We start from the raw sequence: 21,299 nt of genomic DNA, 5'->3' as shown, positions 1-21,299 counted from the left end.
AAGACTACCAAGAAACGCTGTGTGACCCTGATTTAGCCCACCACAGTAAAAGGTTAAGTCATACCCAAATAATGTTGTTGACTCATCCTATACTCGTATTTGTGGCCAAAGCATAAATTGGAGAGACAAAAACGTTTAAAAACCCACCTCAAACTTGTATCTCAAACAGACCTTTTAAAAAATGCTTACTATTTCTTCATAGAGGATTATGTCATCCTCATGAGGATGAGCTGGCCAATCAGTGGTCTACTCGCATGAAAATGTTTTATGACCATATACGCCCACACCATTCTGTTGTTGGGGTGCGTCCACACCATTCCAACACAGAAAAGCTGCTTTTTAACATGCTTAATTACCATTTTTTGGAAGGAAAATTATTTCACTCATATTGTAATTAATTATAGATCATATTTCATAGAAATATGTAAACACTCAACAGTTACTTTAAAGGTCGACTTTGGGCAAAAACGCAAAAATAATGTATTTCGACTGTAGAACTGATCAATGCACCATCATGCCAGGTCAGTTAATGCTTGAATAATATATTTGGCAACCGATTTCTAAAGCTTCCATCCAAAAACAAATCCTGTGAAATTACATCAACACATACAGGAGGAGTTACTGGCTAGCTACAAGCTTAGCTAACAAAGAAGCTACATTGGTCGTGGCACGCATGACCAGAATGACACATCGATGAACCACCAAAGGCACACCCCATTTCTGTTTGAAAATTGAGAAAGAGGAGGAGTTGGACCGTTTTTCTGTGCTCAAAGTCAACCGTTAAAGCAAATGTCCTGCAATTCTACACATTTTGCCATTGCTTATGACGTGTTCATATACATTTACATTTTAGTCATTTAGCAGACGCTCTTATCCAGAGCGACTTACAGTTAGTGCATACATTATTATTATTTAAAAAAATAAATAATCATACCCCCTTTGGGAATCAAACCCACAACCCTGGCATTGCAAACGCCCATGCTCTATCAACTGAGCTACATCCCTGCCGGCCATTCCCTCCCCTACCCTGGGCCAATTGCACGCCGCCCCATGCGTCTCCCGGTCACGGCCGGCTACGACAGAGCCTGGATTCGAACCAGGATCTCTAGTGGCACAGCTAGCACTGCGATGCAGTGCCTTAGACCACTGCGCCACTCGGGAGTTTGCTATCTGGGGGTCCCCGACCCCAATTGTTTGGTACAGGGACTGTAGCCTAATAAACTGCATGGTTTCCTGAGTCGTAGTGGGAGGACCACACACCATGTCATCGCCTGGCTCTTTGTTTACATCGATATGATGGTTATTAAATCAGTATTTGCTCATAAAGGCGTTTCCACTGACAATTCTCGCATAATTAATTTTACAGACACAAAAAGATCCCACCATGTCGAACGAACCAATTATTTGTCAGCATTTATACAATTGTAACGAAACTTCCTGTTTCCATCACGGCTGTTGAGATTTGATTTTATATGGTATGACTTTACTCGCATAAAAACTGTAGATGGAAACATGGTTAATGAGAATAATTATATAAATATATAAAGGTTAAATAATAATTTAAAAAACTGTAAAGTTGAATAAAGTAAATGAATACTGAATCAGAGATAAACCAAGCAGTAGTGCATGTCCTGTGTGTGTGTACAGGCAGGGCGAGACTATTAAGCTAAACATTTGATTTCAGAAAGGACATTTAAAAGATGCAGAACCTTCAGACCACAAAATTCTAATAAAACCCCCTCTTTCCATCATCGTCATCAGCATCATGTTGTCTTGTGTGGTATTTTAACACATCTGCTAGCTCTGCTCTGCCTCTTCCGGCCTCCAGCAACTCAGATGAATAAATTATGATCAACTGAGTCATCAGAGTGAAAACATAAAATAAATGACTCATATAAAATTCACAGGCTTGACAGACTTCTCAGAGTAGAATGGCTCATAAATATCAGCTTTCTACTGGCTGTTCTAATCAGAACCATCCTTACAGGCCAGGACATCAGAGATAAAGGAGATAAATGTACGTTTTACATTCCTAATGATAAAGGAGAAGACTACTGTTTGATGTTCAGATCCTCCGTTGGAGAGAGCCTGCTGCTGTGGAACACATCCTACCCACTTGAGAATTCCACCCTGGCTGCTGAGTTTAGGCATCGACTGGAACGGAAGCAGGATCAGACTGGTTCACATCTCCAGATCAACGATCTCACTCAGTCAGACTCTGGACAGTACAGGATGGAGTGTTGGACAGATGGCAGGGTGTCACACCAGGACAGAGGATGCAGGTTAATTTAGGACAGAGGATAGAGCTTCAGTGTGAGGGTGCAAGGGAAGATGCCAACATGACAGTCAGATGGTTCAGGGAGGATGAAAATGGGGACAACAGAGTGCAGTTAGCTGAGAACAGCTCCTCTCTCCACCTCACCAATGTCACCATAAAGGACCTGGAGCCGTATTACTGGTGCATGGCACTGGAGGGACAGCTTTGTGTTTACACCCTGGTCTTTAATCTGGCACCTAAGAGACAGTATCTTGCTCTCTCAGTAGGAGAGGAGGTTGTACTGCCCTGCTTTAACCATGATGACCTCAATGGGACAGAGACAAGATGGGAAAGTAGCCTCTTTGAAGACATCAGATGGGACTCCAATCATCTCACTAGTGGAGAGAAGCAGATGTACGTGACAGATGGAAGAACATCAGGGAACTACCATCTGGTCGTCCGATCACTGGTGCTCAACCACTCAGGAGCGTATGCATGCTCTGAGAAGTTACAAGGAACGTACAGATACATAAAACGCTATTCTCTCCTGGTGTTCCCAAAGTCCGAGCCGCTCACGGAGTTCTTCTCAGAGGGAAAGGAGGTTGTTCTCAACTGTAACTCTAATCTCACTAAATTTGACCGGGTGGTGTGGTACAGACGGACTGCTCAGGTGGACGATGTCATTCTGGACACAAGATTACAACTAGCAAACTTGCCCAAAGACTTGGTTGGCCGAATGAATGCATCTCACCCTCCCTCTTTTCTGGCCCTCTCTAACCTCTCACTGGCGGACAGTGGGGAGTACTGGTGTGCTGTCTTCTATGAAAGGGTGTGTGTCTCAGTAACTAAGACCTTCTTGCTGGTGTGGGACCCCTTTGGCATCGACTCCACATTATACAGAGTGTACTCTTCACTGATGGGCTGTGCTCTGCTGGGGATGGTCTGTGCTGTGATCACTGTGAACCTGAAGACCAGGAGAAGAAGAGACCAGGCTTCCCTGAAGACCCGGAGGACTGCAGCCCAGACACAGGGACAGTGGAGCCGATACGTAAGCTTATTAAAGAGCAGTGATACTATCAAGAGCAGTGATACTATCAAGAGCAGTGATATTAGCAAGAGCAGTGATACTAGCAAGAGCGGTGATACTATCAAGTGATACTATCAAGAGCAGTGATACTATCAAGAGCAGTGATACTATCAAGAGCAGTGATACTATCAAGAGCAGTGATACTATCAAGAGCAGTGTGCGGGTTTCTTATTTTTTCTCATGTTATTCGACTGTTACCATGCACCTGCAACAAAGATAGCTCAGATGTGCGAGTGCCTTTTGAAAGTTGAAATGATTTAAAATAAATCCTGCAGTCAATTATTTTACATATTAATTCCAGTTGACCGGGGCAGCTCTAGCAGGGCAGATATTTGACGAACTGACTTGTTGGAAAGGTGGCATCCTATGACGGTGCCACGTTGAAAGTCACTGAGCTCTTCAGTAAGGCCATTCTACTACCAATGTTTGTCTATGAAGATTGCATGGCTGTGTGCTCGATTTTATACACCTGTCAGCAACGGGGGTGTGGCAGAAATAGCCGAATCCACTAATTCGAAGGGGTGTCCACATACTTTTGTATATATAGTGTATGTTACACTGTTAGCATTCAACCACTCTATATTCATGGAATGTTGTGTGTGGAATACGGATAGTGTTGACAAAAAGATGCATATACATGCCATACATTCACAACAGTCCACACACACACACACACACACACACACACACACACACACGTGATGTACATACATTATACTGAGCTGTACATGACTCCTAAATCTGTCCTGTCATGTTAATAGCTATCTCTCTAGCACAGAAACAGTCATTTACTCCCTTTAACCCTATTGAACAGTCAATAAATCTACTCTCTCTCTCTCTCTCTCTCTCTCTCTCTCTCTCTCTCTCTCTCTCTCTCTCTCTCTCTCTCTCTCTCTCTCTCTCTCTCTCTCTCTCTCTCTCTCTCTCTCTCTCTCTCTCTCTCTCTCTCTCTCTCTCTCTCTCTCTCTCTCTCTCTCTCTCCCCCTCTCCCCCTCTCCCAGGTCTCCAGTTCTCTGGGCAATATGGAGGTGGGTCTGCAGCAGCACCTGAACCGTCTGGATGAGATCTTCGCTACGCAGGGAGACTATGTCCAGGCCCTGAGGTTCATGGGTCAGATGGCTGACAACATCATCAGACAGCTGACCGCCATGCCGGACCTCAGCAAGGCCAAGGTGGACCTGTCGGCCATCGCTGACCAGACAGCATACGTAGAGTACTACAGGTGAGAAGAGGAGACAGGTAGACAGGCAGAAAGACAGACAGACAGACAGTCATACAGACAGGTAGACAGACAGACAGGCAGACAGATAGACCGACAGAACAGTGAAGTGCTGCTGTCACTGACCTATTTCTAGTATAATTGACCTCCTCATCGTGACTACCAGTCTGTGTGTCTCCTCTCACTGTAGTCAAGGCTCTAGACTGGGCTTGTTGCTCCAGCCTGACTGACTGGTGTAATCTGACCATGGCTGGTCAGTCAGTGTGTTATGAAGTGACTGCTAGAGGGGATACTGTGTCAGTGGAGGATAAAGTATGTATTGATGAAGAGGTGTTGTTTCACTGAGGGAAGAGGGGGATGGAAGGCACTCTTTCTTCCTCTCGTTCTCTCGCTCCCACTCGCCCCCCTCTTTCTCTCTCTCACTCTCTCTCTCTCTCTCGCTCTCTCCTTTGCTTCCTGGCTCTGCGTTCATTAGAACACATTTGTCTGCATTTATCCAGACATTGATCCAGACAAATATAATAGCATAGCGATCCCTTAGTGCCTCTCCCCACCCACCCAGTCTCTTCTCTATAAAGATATGTGTGGTCAATGTACTGCAGGCTATCATGGTGTGGAGTTACCAAACAGATAAGTGGTTTGGGGCCCATTCCAAGCCATTTCAATCCAATATATTCCATTCCAAATGGCCATTTCAACACTATCTCGCACTATGGTTTCTCCTAGTTCGCCAAGTATGATGTCACTATTTCACTAGAGGTGACTGTAGGTTTGCACTTTGACCTCAATATGCCTGTTATTCAAAGCTAGAAGCGTCATAATTTTTCCACAGGGGCCAGTGCAGTGGAGATGGGGCTTTATGTAGACACCACACACACACACACACACACATTTACACATACCTACGCCTGCTGTGTGAAACAACACGTGTCCTGAGAGAGAGAGAGAGAGAGAGAGAGAGAGAGAGAGAGAGAGAGAGAGAGAGAGAGAGAGAGAGAGAGAGAGAGAGAGAGAGAGGAGAATTGGGTTGTTCCTGTAGAAGACACTGTGGGACATGTATTATGTATGTCCATGGATTTGTCCTGTTCAATTATTAACTTAACGGACTGGAAATGACCTGCTGCAGATGGGCTCTAACTAAGAGGCTAACACACATAGATGTGACAACACACACACAGACACACATGCATCATCTTTCTCTCTCTCTGCTCACTCATTCATTCATTCACTCACTCAAACAACCTTTCAATTTCAATTCAAACAAAGGTGAAATAAAGAATCAAACAGTAAACATTACACTCACAAAAGTTCCAAAGGAATACACTGTGCCCTCTCTGTTCTCTAGGTGGCTGACCTACCTGTTACTGCTGATCCTAGATCTGTAATACTGTGCCCTCTCTGTTCTCTAGGTGGCTGACCTACATGTTACTGCTGATCCTAGATCTGTAACACTGTGCCCTCTCTGTTCTCTAGGTGGCTGACCTACATGTTACTGCTGATCCTAGATCTGTAACACTGTGCCCTCTCTGTTCTCTAGGTGGCTGACATACCTGTTACTGCTGATCCCAGATCTGTAGCACTGTGCCCTCTCTGTTCTCTAGGTGGCTGACCTACCTGTTACTGCTGATCCTAGATCTGTAACACTGTGCCCTCTCTGTTCTCTAGGTGGCTGACCTACCTGTTACTGCTGATCCTAGATCTGTAACACTGTGCCCTTTCTGTTCTCTGGGTGGCTGACCTATCTGTTACTGCTGATCCTAGATCTGTAACACTGTGCCCTCTCTGTTCTCTAGGTGGCTGACCTACCTGTTACTGCTGATCCTAGATCTGTAGCACTGTGTCCTCTCTGTTCTCTAGGTGGCTGACCTACCTGTTACTGCTGATCCTAGATATGTAACACTGTGCCCTCTCTGTTCTCTAGGTGGCTGACCTACCTGTTACTGTTGATCCTAGATCTATAACACTGTGCCCTCTCTGTTCTCTAGGTGGCTGACCTACCTGTTACTGCTGATCCCAGATCTGTAGCACTGTGCCCTCTCTGTTCTCTAGGTGGCTGACCTACCTGTTACTGCTGATCCTAGATCTGTAGCACTGTGCCCTCTCTGTTCTCTGGGTGGCTGACCTACCTGTTACTGCTGATCCTAGATCTGTAACACTGTGCCCTTTCTGTTCTCTAGGTGGCTGACCTACCTGTTACTGCTGATTCCAGATCTGTAGCACTGTGCCCTCTCTGTTCTCTAGGTGGCTGACCTACCTGTTACTGCTGATCCTAGATCTGTAACACTGTGCCCTCTCTGTTCTCTAGGTGGCTGACCTACCTGTTACTGCTGATCCCAGATCTGTAGCACTGTGCCCTCTCTGTTCTCTAGGTGGCTGACCTACCTGTTACTGCTGATCCTAGATCGGTAACACTGTGCCCTCTCTGTTCTCTAGGTGGCTGACCTACCTGTTACTGCTGATCCTAGATCTGTAACACTGTGCCATCTCTGTTCTCTAGGTGGCTGACCTACCTGTTACTGCTGATCCCAGATCTGTAGCACTGTGCCCTCTCTGTTCTCTAGGTGGCTGACCTACCTGTTACTGCTGATCCTAGATCTGTAACACTGTGCCCTCTCTGTTCTCTAGGTGGCTGACATACCTGTTACTGCTGATCCTAGATCTGTAACACGGTGCCCTCTCTGTTCTCTGGGTGGCTGACCTACCTGTTACTGCTGATCCTAGATCTGTAACACTGTGCCCTCTCTGTTCTCTAGGTGGCTGACCTACCTGTTACTGCTGATCCTAGATCTGTAACACTGTGCCCTCTCTGTTCTCTGGGTGGCTGACCTACCTGTTACTGCTGATCCTAGATCTGTAGCACTGTGCCCTCTCTGTTCTCTAGGTGGCTGACCTACCTGTTACTGCTGATCCTAGATCTGTAGCACTGTGCCCTCTCTGTTCTCTAGGTGGCTGACCTACCTGTTACTGCTGATCCTAGATATGTAACACTGTGCCCTCTCTGTTCTCTAGGTGGCTGAACTACCTGTTACTGTTGATCCTAGATCTGTAACACTGTGCCCTCTGTTCTCTAGGTGGCTGACCTACCTGTTTCTGCTGATCCCAGATCTGTAGCACTGTGCCCTCTCTGTTCTCTGGGTAGCTGACCTACCTGTTACTGCTGATCCTAGATCTGTAACACTGTGCCCTCTCTGTTCTCTGGGTGGCTGACCTACCTGTTACTGCTGATCCTAGATCTGTAGCACTGTGCCCTTTCTGTTCTCTGGGTGGCTGACCTACCTGTTACTGCTGATCCTAGATCTGTAACACTGTGCCCTCTCTGTTCTCTAGGTGGCTGACCTACCTGTTACTGCTGATTCCAGATCTGTAGCACTGTGCCCTCTCTGTTCTCTAGGTGGCTGACCTACCTGTTACTGCTGATCCTAGATCTGTAACACTGTGCCCTCTCTGTTCTCTGGTTGGCTGACCTACCTGTTACTGCTGATCCTAGATCTGTAACACTGTGCCCTCTCTGTTCTCTAGGTGGCTGACCTACCTGCTACTGCTGATCCCAGATCTGTAGCACTGTGCCCTCTCTGTTCTCTAGGTGGCTTACCTACCTGTTACTGTTGATCCTAGATCTGTAACACTGTGCCCTCTCTGTTCTCTAGGTGGCTGACCTACCTGTTACTGCTGATCCTAGATTTGTAACACTGTGCCCTCTCTGTTCTCTAGGTGGCTGACCTACCTGTTACTGCTGATCCTAGATCTGTAACACTGTGCCCTCTCTGTTCTCTAGGTGGCTGACCTACCTGTTACTGCTGATCCTAGATCTCTAACACTGTGCCCTCTCTGTTCTCTAGGTGGCTGACCTACCTGTTACTGCTGATCCTAGATCTGTAACACTGTGCCCTCTCTGTTCTCTAGGTGGCTGACATACCTGTTACTGCTGATCCTAGATCTGTAACACGGTGCCCTCTCTGTTCTCTGGGTGGCTGACCTACCTGTTACTGCTGATCCTAGATCTGTAACACTGTGCCCTCTCTGTTCTCTAGGTGGCTGACCTACCTGTTACTGCTGATCCTAGATCTGTAACACTGTGCCCTCTCTGTTCTCTGGGTGGCTGACCTACCTGTTACTGCTGATCCTAGATCTGTAGCACTGTGCCCTCTCTGTTCTCTAGGTGGCTGACCTACCTGTTACTGCTGATCCTAGATCTGTAGCACTGTGCCCTCTCTGTTCTCTAGGTGGCTGACCTACCTGTTACTGCTGATCCTAGATATGTAACACTGTGCCCTCTCTGTTCTCTAGGTGGCTGAACTACCTGTTACTGTTGATCCTAGATCTGTAACACTGTGCCCTCTCTGTTCTCTAGGTGGCTGACCTACCTGTTTCTGCTGATCCCAGATCTGTAGCACTGTGCCCTCTCTGTTCTCTGGGTAGCTGACCTACCTGTTACTGCTGATCCTAGATCTGTAACACTGTGCCCTCTCTGTTCTCTAGGTGGCTGACCTACCTGTTACTGCTGATCCTAGATCTGTAACACTGTGCCCTCTCTGTTCTCTGGGTGGCTGACCTACCTGTTACTGCTGATCCTAGATCTGTAGCACTGTGCCCTCTCTGTTCTCTAGGTGGCTGACCTACCTGTTACTGCTGATCCTAGATCTGTAGCACTGTGCCCTCTCTGTTCTCTAGGTGGCTGACCTACCTGTTACTGCTGATCCTAGATATGTAACACTGTGCCCTCTCTGTTCTCTAGGTGGCTGAACTACCTGTTACTGTTGATCCTAGATCTGTAACACTGTGCCCTCTCTGTTCTCTAGGTGGCTGACCTACCTGTTTCTGCTGATCCCAGATCTGTAGCACTGTGCCCTCTCTGTTCTCTGGGTAGCTGACCTACCTGTTACTGCTGATCCTAGATCTGTAACACTGTGCCCTCTCTGTTCTCTGGGTGGCTGACCTACCTGTTACTGCTGATCCTAGATCTGTAGCACTGTGCCCTTTCTGTTCTCTGGGTGGCTGACCTACCTGTTACTGCTGATCCTAGATCTGTAACACTGTGCCCTCTCTGTTCTCTAGGTGGCTGACCTACCTGTTACTGCTGATTCCAGATCTGTAGCACTGTGCCCTCTCTGTTCTCTGGGTGGCTGACCTACCTGTTACTGCTGATCCTAGATCTGTAACACTGTGCCCTCTCTGTTCTCTAGGTGGCTGACCTACCTGTTACTGTTGATCCTAGATCTGTAACACTGTTCCCTCTCTGTTCTCTAGGTGGCTGACCTACCTGTTTCTGCTGATCCCAGATCTGTAGCACTGTGCCCTCTCTGTTCTCTGGGTAGCTGACCTACCTGTTACTGCTGATCCTAGATCTGTAACACTGTGCCCTCTCTGTTCTCTGGGTGGCTGACCTACCTGTTACTGCTGATCCTAGATCTGTAGCACTGTGCCCTTTCTGTTCTCTGGGTGGCTGACCTACCTGTTACTGCTGATCCTAGATCTGTAACACTGTGCCCTCTCTGTTCTCTAGGTGGCTGACCTACCTGTTACTGCTGATTCCAGATCTGTAGCACTGTGCCCTCTCTGTTCTCTAGGTGGCTGACCTACCTGTTACTGCTGATCCTAGATCTGTAACACTGTGCCCTCTCTGTTCTCTAGGTGGCTGACCTACCTGTTACTGCTGATTCCAGATCTGTAGCACTGTGCCCTCTCTGTTCTCTGGGTGGCTGACCTACCTGTTACTGCTGATCCTAGATCTGTAACACTGTGCCCTCTCTGTTCTCTAGGTGGCTGACCTACCTGTTACTGCTGATCCCAGATCTGTAGCACTGTGCCCTCTCTGTTCTCTAGGTGGCTGACCTACCTGTTACTGCTGATCCTAGATCGGTAACACTGTGCCCTCTCTGTTCTCTAGGTGGCTGACCTACCTGTTACTGCTGATCCTAGATCTGTAACACTGTGCCATCTCTGTTCTCTAGGTGGCTGACCTACCTGTTACTGCTGATCCCAGATCTGTAGCACTGTGCCCTCTCTGTTCTCTAGGTGGCTGACCTACCTGTTACTGCTGATCCTAGATCTGTAACACTGTGCCCTCTCTGTTCTCTAGGTGGCTGACATACCTGTTACTGCTGATCCTAGATCTGTAACACGGTGCCCTCTCTGTTCTCTGGGTGGCTGACCTACCTGTTACTGCTGATCCTAGATCTGTAACACTGTGCCCTCTCTGTTCTCTAGGTGGCTGACCTACCTGTTACTGCTGATCCTAGATCTGTAACACTGTGCCCTCTCTGTTCTCTGGGTGGCTGACCTACCTGTTACTGCTGATCCTAGATCTGTAGCACTGTGCCCTCTCTGTTCTCTAGGTGGCTGACCTACCTGTTACTGCTGATCCTAGATCTGTAGCACTGTGCCCTCTCTGTTCTCTAGGTGGCTGACCTACCTGTTACTGCTGATCCTAGATATGTAACACTGTGCCCTCTCTGTTCTCTAGGTGGCTGAACTACCTGTTACTGTTGATCCTAGATCTGTAACACTGTGCCCTCTCTGTTCTCTAGGTGGCTGACCTACCTGTTTCTGCTGATCCCAGATCTGTAGCACTGTGCCCTCTCTGTTCTCTGGGTAGCTGACCTACCTGTTACTGCTGATCCTAGATCTGTAACACTGTGCCCTCTCTGTTCTCTAGGTGGCTGACCTACCTGTTACTGCTGATCCTAGATCTGTAACACTGTGCCCTCTCTGTTCTCTGGGTGGCTGACCTACCTGTTACTGCTGATCCTAGATCTGTAGCACTGTGCCCTCTCTGTTCTCTAGGTGGCTGACCTACCTGTTACTGCTGATCCTAGATCTGTAGCACTGTGCCCTCTCTGTTCTCTAGGTGGCTGACCTACCTGTTACTGCTGATCCTAGATATGTAACACTGTGCCCTCTCTGTTCTCTAGGTGGCTGAACTACCTGTTACTGTTGATCCTAGATCTGTAACACTGTGCCCTCTCTGTTCTCTAGGTGGCTGACCTACCTGTTTCTGCTGATCCCAGATCTGTAGCACTGTGCCCTCTCTGTTCTCTGGGTAGCTGACCTACCTGTTACTGCTGATCCTAGATCTGTAACACTGTGCCCTCTCTGTTCTCTGGGTGGCTGACCTACCTGTTACTGCTGATCCTAGATCTGTAGCACTGTGCCCTTTCTGTTCTCTGGGTGGCTGACCTACCTGTTACTGCTGATCCTAGATCTGTAACACTGTGCCCTCTCTGTTCTCTAGGTGGCTGACCTACCTGTTACTGCTGATTCCAGATCTGTAGCACTGTGCCCTCTCTGTTCTCTGGGTGGCTGACCTACCTGTTACTGCTGATCCTAGATCTGTAACACTGTGCCCTCTCTGTTCTCTAGGTGGCTGACCTACCTGTTACTGTTGATCCTAGATCTGTAACACTGTTCCCTCTCTGTTCTCTAGGTGGCTGACCTACCTGTTTCTGCTGATCCCAGATCTGTAGCACTGTGCCCTCTCTGTTCTCTGGGTGGCTGACCTACCTGTTACTGCTGATCCTAGATCTGTAACACTGTGCCCTCTCTGTTCTCTAGGTGGCTGACCTACCTGTTACTGCTGATTCCAGATCTGTAGCACTGTGCCCTCTCTGTTCTCTAGGTGGCTGACCTACCTGTTACTGCTGATCCTAGATCTGTAACACTGTGCCCTCTCTGTTCTCTAGGTGGCTGACCTACCTGTTACTGCTGATCCCAGATCTGTAGCACTGTGCCCTCTCTGTTCTCTAGGTGGCTGACCTACCTGTTACTGCTGATCCTAGATCTGTAGCACTGTGCCCTCTCTGTTCTCTGGGTGGCTGACCTACCTGTTACTGCTGATCCTAGATCTGTAACACTGTGCCCTCTCTGTTCTCTAGGTGGCTGACCTACCTGTTACTGCTGATTCCAGATCTGTAGCACTGTGCCCTCTCTGTTCTCTAGGTGGCTGACCTACCTGTTACTGCTGATCCTAGATCTGTAACACTGTGCCCTCTCTGTTCTCTAGGTGGCTGACCTACCTGTTACTGCTGATCCTAGATCTGTAACACTGTGCCCTCTCTGTTCTCTAGGTGGCTGACCTACCTGTTACTGCTGATCCTATATCTGTAACACTGTGCCCTCTCTGTTCTCTAGGTGGCTGACCTACCTGTTACTGCTGATCCTAGATCTGTAACACTGTGCCCTCTCTGTTCTCTAGGTGGCTGACCTACCTGTTACTGCTGATCCTAGATCTGTAACACTGTGCCCTCTCTGTTCTCTAGGTGGCTGACATACCTGTTACTGCTGATCCTAGATCTGTAACACTTTGCCCTCTCTGTTCTCTAGCTGGCTGACCTACCTGTTACTGCTGATCCCAGATCTGTAGCACTGTGCCCTCTCTGTTCTCTAGGTGGCTGACCTACATGTTACTGCTGATCCTAGATCTGTCACACTGTGCCCTCTCTGTTCTCTAGGTGGCTGACATACCTGTTTCTGCTGATCCTAGATCTGTTACACTGTGCCCTCTCTGTTCTCTAGGTGGCTGACCTACCTGTTACTGCTAATCCCAGATCTGTAGCACTGTGCCCTCTCTGTTCTCTGGTTGGCTGACCTACCTGTTACTGCTGATCCTAGATCTGTAACACTGTGCCCTCTCTGTTCTCTAGGTGGCTGACCTACCTGCTACTGCTGATCCCAGATCTGTAGCACTGTGCCCTCTCTGTTCTCTAGGTGGCTGACCTACCTGTTACTGCTGATTCCAGATCTGTAGCACTGTGCCCTCTCTGTTCTCTAGGTGGCTGACCTACCTGTTACTGCTGATCCTAGATCTGTAACACTGTGCCCTCTCTGTTCTCCAGGTGGCTGACCTACCTGTTACTGCTGATCCTAGATCTGTAACACTGTGCCCTCTCTGTTCTCTAGGTGGCTGACCTACCTGTTACTGCTGATCCTAGATCTGTAACACTGTGCCATCTCTGTTCTCTAGGTGGCTGACCTACCTGTTACTGCTGATCCCAGATCTGTAGCACTGTGCCCTCTCTGTTCTCTAGGTGGCTGACCTACCTGTTACTGCTGATCCTAGATCTGTAACACTGTGCCCTCTCTGTTCTCTAGGTGGCTGACCTACCTGTTACTGCTGATCCTAGATCTGTAACACTGTGCCCTCTCTGTTCTCTAGGTGGCTGACATACCTGTTACTGCTGATCCTAGATCTGTAACACTTTGCCCTTTCTGTTCTCTAGCTGGCTGACCTACCTGTTACTGCTGATCCCAGATCTGTAGCACTGTGCCCTCTCTGTTCTCTAGGTGGCTGACCTACATGTTACTGCTGATCCTAGATAGGTCACACTGTGCCCTCTCTGTTCTCTAGGTGGCTGACCTACCTGTTTCTGCTGATCCTAGATCTGTTACACTGTGCCCTCTCTGTTCTCTAGGTGGCTGACCTACCTGTTACTGCTAATCCCAGATCTGTAGCACTGTGCCCTCTCTGTTCTCTGGTTGGCTGACCTACCTGTTACTGCTGATCCTAGATCTGTAACACTGTGCCCTCTCTGTTCTCTAGGTGGCTGACCTACCTGCTACTGCTGATCCCAGATCTGTAGCACTGTGCCCTCTCTGTTCTCTAGGTGGCTTACCTACCTGTTACTGTTGATCCTAGATCTGTAACACTGTGCCCTCTCTGTTCTCTAGGTGGCTGACCTACCTGTTACTGCTGATCCTAGATTTGTAACACTGTGCCCTCTCTGTTCTCTAGGTGGCTGACCTACCTGTTACTGCTGATCCTAGATCTGTAACACTGTGCCCTCTCTGTTCTCTAGGTGGCTGACCTACCTGTTACTGCTGATCCTAGATCTCTAACACTGTGCCCTCTCTGTTCTCTAGGTGGCTGACCTACCTGTTACTGCTGATCCTAGATCTGTAACACTGTGCCCTCTCTGTTCTCTAGGTGGCTGACCTACTGTCATGTTAATTTCTATCTCTAATTCACCCTAAGCTTGAATCATTACCTGAGGTTGTAAAGCTCTGGTTTTAATCATCAATGATTCAAGGTCCACAATCCACAAGTAATTATCGGTATATTTATTCATGGAGAGCTCTCCTGCCAATGACACAAACAGACGATTTTATACCTCCTGGACTTGACTCCTCCCACCTTTAGGTGACTTTTCTAAACAGTTTCCGCCTTCCCCCTTGAATGGTTAGTACCGCCCCCTCTGTTAGTGGGTTGACACTACATGATAATTCTAACATTTATACTGTGTTTGGGGTGAAATCCTTTAGTCATTATTCATAAAATCCAAATTAATCTAACAATCCACCCCTTTGACTAAATATTCCCACATTCAGGATAAATGTATTTTACAAGCATGATTAATCTCAGAGATCACATCAGAACTAATAAACATTTCATCCAATTGCGGTCTTTCAGGGTCCAAATCCTCGTCATCCACCAAGCCTGGAGGATCGTTTTTCACATTCCCCTAGTCAGAGTCCGGAGTCAGTCCATCTCTCATCATTGTTTAGATACTGCATTTCACCAACGCCTGACTCACCAATCCTCGGACACAGGGAACAAGACAACAACCACATAATACAAGAATAGCCATACAAACACTGATCGCTCCTAAGATGGTGGCTGCTAGGGTTTTCCATTTACCAAATATTTCATCAAACCATCTATCCACAATGTACTAACTTCTGAGTTCAGTTCATCCTTCACTTAGTGCAGTTAATTCTGTAAGAGCTCTGGTGACTGTCCCATCCAGTGTGGTGTTGTTAGGGATAAATATGCAATAATGGCTTATCTTTCTATAGACACCGGCCCTTTCTGCCTGATCTAGAACCAACCTCTACTAAGTTATGAGCGGGATGGCGGATAATCGCTCAGAGATCCCCTTTACTGCATCTCTAGTCTGGTCAATAAATCGTTGTTGGTTGTAATAGATATAATTTATCCAATCCATATTTTTGTTTATTGTCACCCACCAGAAAAATTTTGTAGTAAAACTCTCCCATATTTGATTCATAGCTTTGTATTCGTCTGGAACACCCCTGGGGATGCCTATACCATCTATCCAAATTGGGCTATTTCTTTCCTGACTTATTTCTTTTTCTCCTAATTATTCTTCCTGTCCCTGGTCTTTGATGACTAATTCTTACAGGCTGGACCAACAATACTGGTGCACAAGTACCCACCCATCCCTCTGGTAATGTCTGTCGAATGCTCCCTTTGTTAGTGCATGCCCACCACACATCAGTCAGAGGGATGGTTAGGCTCCTAATTTTTTTCCCTCCCTTCCTTATCTAAATCAGTCACATTAATTATCTCCTTACAGCCATCAAAATCACCCAAGTTACGGGTGCCATTTCTATGTCTGTAACACTGGTATTCGCCAGGAGTTAAAGTGAATCTAGGTGGACTGGCCCAGTATGTCAATTTTGCCAGCCCAATCCCTGTGCAATTTGGCTCTTTTTGATTGGACCCCAGGTCTAATACACAGGGAAACATTGCCTTTGGCATTGGGGCGGTCAACATTGTCGGTCGCCCAATGGAGCATGCATAACAATTGGTCTCCCCCAAGGCCCTAGCGGTGTATTTCATCCACTTTAACCAGAGATTCTCATCAGGGACCCCCTCCACTTCCCCATTGTTCCATTCTTGGAGGAGAAAATCTTTCATAGTGGACGGGTTAGTTGAATTGACTCCGTCATCCCTTGACTGATCTACTCGGTCTATTGCTGTTAGTGGATTAATGACAGTACCTGTGCTTTCCATATCTTTTGACTCCATCAAATGTAATCTTATACAAGTATCCCATCCGTATTTGTCCGCGCAAGCCCAGTAAGTTATTTTCATGTCCTCTTTAGTGACTTTTACTATCGTTACTACCATTTCCGTGGGGATGTCGTTATACCTTCTTATCCTCCATCTGGACGTCCAGCCCCCCCCCCCCCCCCCCCGTCCGTCTCATATCTCCGTCCCCCAGTATGTCTAAATACCTGAGCCCAGGAACAATCTGCCGAGGGAGCTGAACATAAATACAACGGGATCTTATAATCCCATGTTGCTTGCTTATCTGCTCTGATAAGATCCCTAATCCTAATTTTGAATCTTACTCCCCACCCCTCTCTGACTCCTATTTTGTAGATCACTCGCCCTTGACGGTCAGTATGTCGGGTCGCTTCCCTTTTATTTCTTAATAATGGTAAGGCCATAGCGTAATTGGTGCGAGGTGGTGATGGATCTTGACATACCACGACTATTGCCGAGACTATGATGCAGCTCAGGGTCACCCATATTCCCCAAAACCGCCAACGCTCTCCTGTCTTGAGTCCTTCTGCTCGGTACCACCCCATACTCACACCCTAGGAACACACTACAGTGATGATAGGTCTGGGTAGGAGATCTTCGTTGACAGAGGTGACCCCCGGACCCTGTGGCCCAGTTCCGCTCGTCAACTCTGCGTGTGCTAAGCGGTGCTTGTATGTGGTCTTACCTTCTTGCAGTGGGTAACATGGACCCAGGATTCCTCTCTCTGCTATTCTAATGGCCAAGGTGGTTACCAACATAACCTGATAGGGCCCTTCCCAACAGGCCTGCTTCCAGTTTTCCTTCTAGTGACTGGATGCTCACCAGTCACCTGGTTAGATAGTGGGTCACCTTCTCCTTTAGTTCACCTGTGGGGCACAAAACCTCTGACATACGGGTGTGGTTAATAAACTATCTTCACACATGTTCAGATTAATCTAACAATTTCTGACTGCATTCTCTTTTTAGACTGTATGTAAAAAAATGTTTTTTTTTAAAAGTATTTTGTCCTCTCCTTCGTATATTATTTAATACAATTAGCCTCTTCCCCCCTCTTGACACATAGTTCTGCTTATGTGTCAATTTTTTCCACCTTCCTAAACATTCCCTTAGGTTATTTATCAACCAATTGCCATGCCTTTCATTTTTGAGATTGTCTTTTGCTTCTTTATTGCTCCTCCCACTTCCTTTGTCTTTATGGCGGCTAAATTCGACTTTCATTCAGTTCAGAATCAATTAGTAATCCAACAAACTATCTCTTATCTTGTAAAAACACTTATGTTTAGTTCAACCTCTGTTCTACCCCGGCTCTCCCGGGCTTGACCTGAAGACTGATTTTTGGATATGACAAGTCCATTTCTAGGTCCCCTAAGTATTCTGCCTAGCAACAAAGAATAAAAACCTCTATGTTCGTGATTAACCCAGTTATCTCTAATAGCCCACCAAAAAAAAAAAACATCTTTAAATCACGACCAATGTCATATCCCTCCATCTACCATTTGGGTAACATCCCTGATATATGTATGAAAAGCTAAGACTGTTTGGGAAGAGAGCAACAACATAAACTGTTCTTCCTCCTCAGAGTTCCAAATGATTTTATCATGGGCTGCCATTGCCTTCCCATAGATAAGATCACTTAACTTCCCAGTATGTAGTGCATAATGCGGTACCCAAGCTCTACAGTAGTTTATCATCCCCAAAAAGCTCATCATTTGTTTTTTTTTCAATGGTTTTGGCGCTTCAAGTATAGCAGTTTTCCTGGATGAGTTTAACATTCGCCCTTCCTGAGTTATAGCGTGTCCTAGGTAAATCACCTCGCTCTGCCAAAGTTGAAGTTTCTTTTTGCTCACTTTGTGTCCCTGTTCTGCTAGGAAGGTTAACAATTGGATTGTATCCCTCTTACATCCCTCCTGAGTGGGATTAGCCAATAGAATATCATCTACATAAACTAACATTTGGCTTCCCTCCTGAGGTTCAAACTTTCCCAAATGCCTAGTTATAGCCTGGGCAAAGATTGTAGGACTTTCCGAGTAGCTTTGAGGCATCCTATGTCCATTTCCTTCCCTGAAAAGTAAAGCCAAACCACCCCTGACTATCCGGATGAACTGGGATACTAAAGAAAGCATTAGCTAAATCTATCACTGTAAAATAGGAGTTTTCTGGTTTCAATTGGTTCAGCAATGTATGTGGATCTGGTACACATGGAGCTCTGGGAATTATATTTCTATTAACCCCCTGCAAGTCCATTACCATCCTCCAGTCGGCGCTAGGTGCCGCCTTTTTAACAGGAAATACTGGAGAGTTGCATTGTGCCTCATCTCCAGGAATTATCACCCCTCCCTTAAGTAAATGCTCAAATGTAGGTGTTATCCCTTTTATTGCTTCTGGTTTCATAGGGTATTGCTTTTGGTATGGTCTATGATCGGATCGAGGAATCACTTGTACTGGAGCTACCCCCTTAATTAGTCCCACATCGGCTGGTCCTTGTGACCATAATTTGAACGGAATTGCTGCCAACTCATCCTCCTGTTCCTGAGTTAAGAAAATCTCTTCCTGTCATCCGTTAAAATTTGTCTCCAGGTGGACCCCGGGCTGGGTTTTTGCTCTCCAATTCAATTTTCTTCTATATCTCCCCGTGGAGTGGCTATACTGATCCCCATTTGGTGTATTTTGCCAGTCAGTGATGTTTTCCCCCTGTTTTATCCATTTACCTAGTGATAACCATTCCTCTGAAGGTTCTTTCACTAGGGAAACATGGGGGCTCCACCTTTCTCTGTACAGTCTCTGGCTTTGTGGTCCTAACTCCACCTCTACAGCTGCCCGTTTTTTATCATAGTGAACCCATTTTAACCCAATTGTTTTTTCTGTGATTTTTAACAATTCTTCCTCATAATCTGGGTTAGGACCTGGGTGCTCATTACACCATAATGTACAGTGTAAGTCATCTACCGTCATCTTGGTTGATCCAATCACTAACTCATTACTTAGGTCCATTAGTGATTTCGGTATGTCTGTGAGTCCCCCTCTTAGCAGATCCTGGCTATACCAATAGCATGGTTTTCCCTCCCCGCTCAATACCATATTATCCCTTACGACATATGCCTTCATACCCCTCAGCGTTGGCTTTACAGCTACGTTCAACTGAGTCATGGCATCCCTTCCTAGCAAATTGACCGGACACAGGCTTGATACAAGTACAGGTATGCATACCTCTCCCCCTGAATCTTCATGTTTTAAAGTCACCGGGGCCGATAATCGCTCTATAAATTGATGGCCCGAGGCCGAGCGTACCATGATTTTTTCCCCATTAATTCTAATTTCTTTGGGTATGTCGGCTACACAGATCGCTGTGCGACATGCCCCTGTGTCACACAAGAATTTAATATTTTTCCCCAATATTGTTAAAGTGAGGTATGGTTTCTGTTCTTGCTGCAGAGCCAATTCAATCGTTTCCAATTCAAACACTTCACACCCCGTATCAATGGTATCCTCTGACCCCTCTCCTTCACTATCTGTCTTACTATCTTCCCCTTGCTCTAGTCATGCCTCATCTTCCTCTTTCCTCCTATCATTACTGAATCAATGATAATACATTTACATTCTAGTCACCCAGCAGACGCTCCTATCCAGAGCGACCTACAGTTAGTGAATACATATTATTCTTTTTATTATTCTTTTTTTTTCTACTGGCCTCCCCCCGTGGGAATCGAACCCATAACCCTGGCGTTGCAAACACCATGCTCTATCAACTGAGCTACATCCCTGCCGGCCATTTTCCCCCCTACCCTGGACGACGCTGGGCCAATTGTGCGCCGCCCATGAGTCTCCCGGTCACTGCCGGCTGCGACAGAGCCTGGATCCGAACCAGGATCTCTAGTGGCACAGTTAGCCCTGCGATGCAGTGCCTTAGACCACTGCGCCACTCAGGATAATAATAACTGCAATAACTATCAATAATAATTATAATAACTATTACGAATTATATTGTCCTTATTCTGATGTTATAATTGTAGTCTATTCCATCACTTTAGTTTAAAATAAAGTTATTTATAACAAATCCAGAACCCACCACAGGCTGGCGCTATTCCCCCAGCACAACAGCCAATGCCACTTGCTTCCCTGTAACGAAAATAAATTATCGTTTAAAAATTGTCCAACTATTTGTATTTTCCCGCTAACCCATTTCAGTTCGCTATTCAATATCTTTAACAGTTCTCTCTGATTCGGCCCCAATCAATAAAACAAATGCTTGATATCGTTTATCAGCATACACTTAATGACATTCCTACCATCTGAACTTATTTACTGTCTCTCACTCCCCCCCCTCTCCTGCTCCTTCCTACATTATGGGGGAGGCGCGGGAAACTTCCCTACAATCTTCCTTCTTAGGAAATAATGTCATTCGTACTTATAACATATTTTCATAGACCTATCTAATGCAACTTTTAATACACGTAAAAAAACTCTCTCTCTCCACCCATTCCTTATTGAATAAGTGCGTCTTCCTAGTTACCCCATAACCACGCCTCAAATCTTTTATTCAGCATTTAACCAACCAAATACTAAGTAGTATCCGGTTATCATTTATACCCGCCGTTGAATTCCCTCATACATACAGTGGGGAGAACAAGTATTTGATACACTGCCGATTTTGCAGGTTTTCCTACTTACAAAGCATGTAGAGGTCTGTAATTTTTATCATAGGTACACTTCAACTGTGAGAGACGAAATCTAAAACAAAAATCCAGAAAATCCCATTGTATGATTTTTAAGTAATTAATTTGCATTTTATTGCATGACATAAGTATTTGATACATCAGAAAAGCAGAACTTAATATTTGGTACAGAAACCTTTGTTTGCAATTACAGAGATCATACGTTTCCTGTAGGTCTTGACCAGGTTTGCACACACTGCAGCAGGGATTTTGGCCCACTCCTCCATACAGACCTTCTC

At 46.3% G+C, this 21,299-nt stretch overlaps 1 protein-coding gene across 1 annotated transcript in view; it reads left to right on the top strand.

The window, feature by feature from the left end:
• LOC311106170 (protein tweety homolog 2-like) overlaps positions 1-21,299 on the top strand; it is a 127,772-nt gene that overhangs the window by 81,243 nt on the left and 25,230 nt on the right. The window contains exon 4 of the mRNA XM_084148491.1: positions 4,346-4,566. Within this exon, the coding sequence (XP_084004617.1) occupies positions 4,346-4,566 (221 nt within the window). The remainder of the gene's footprint in view (positions 1-4,345; positions 4,567-21,299) is intronic.

This window comes from Coregonus lavaretus, assembly GCF_964263955.1.
Source record: "Coregonus lavaretus genome assembly, chromosome: 2".
In the NCBI taxonomy this organism is placed as follows: domain Eukaryota; kingdom Metazoa; phylum Chordata; class Actinopteri; order Salmoniformes; family Salmonidae; genus Coregonus; species Coregonus lavaretus.
This window is presented reverse-complemented; position numbering and strand designations above follow the sequence as displayed.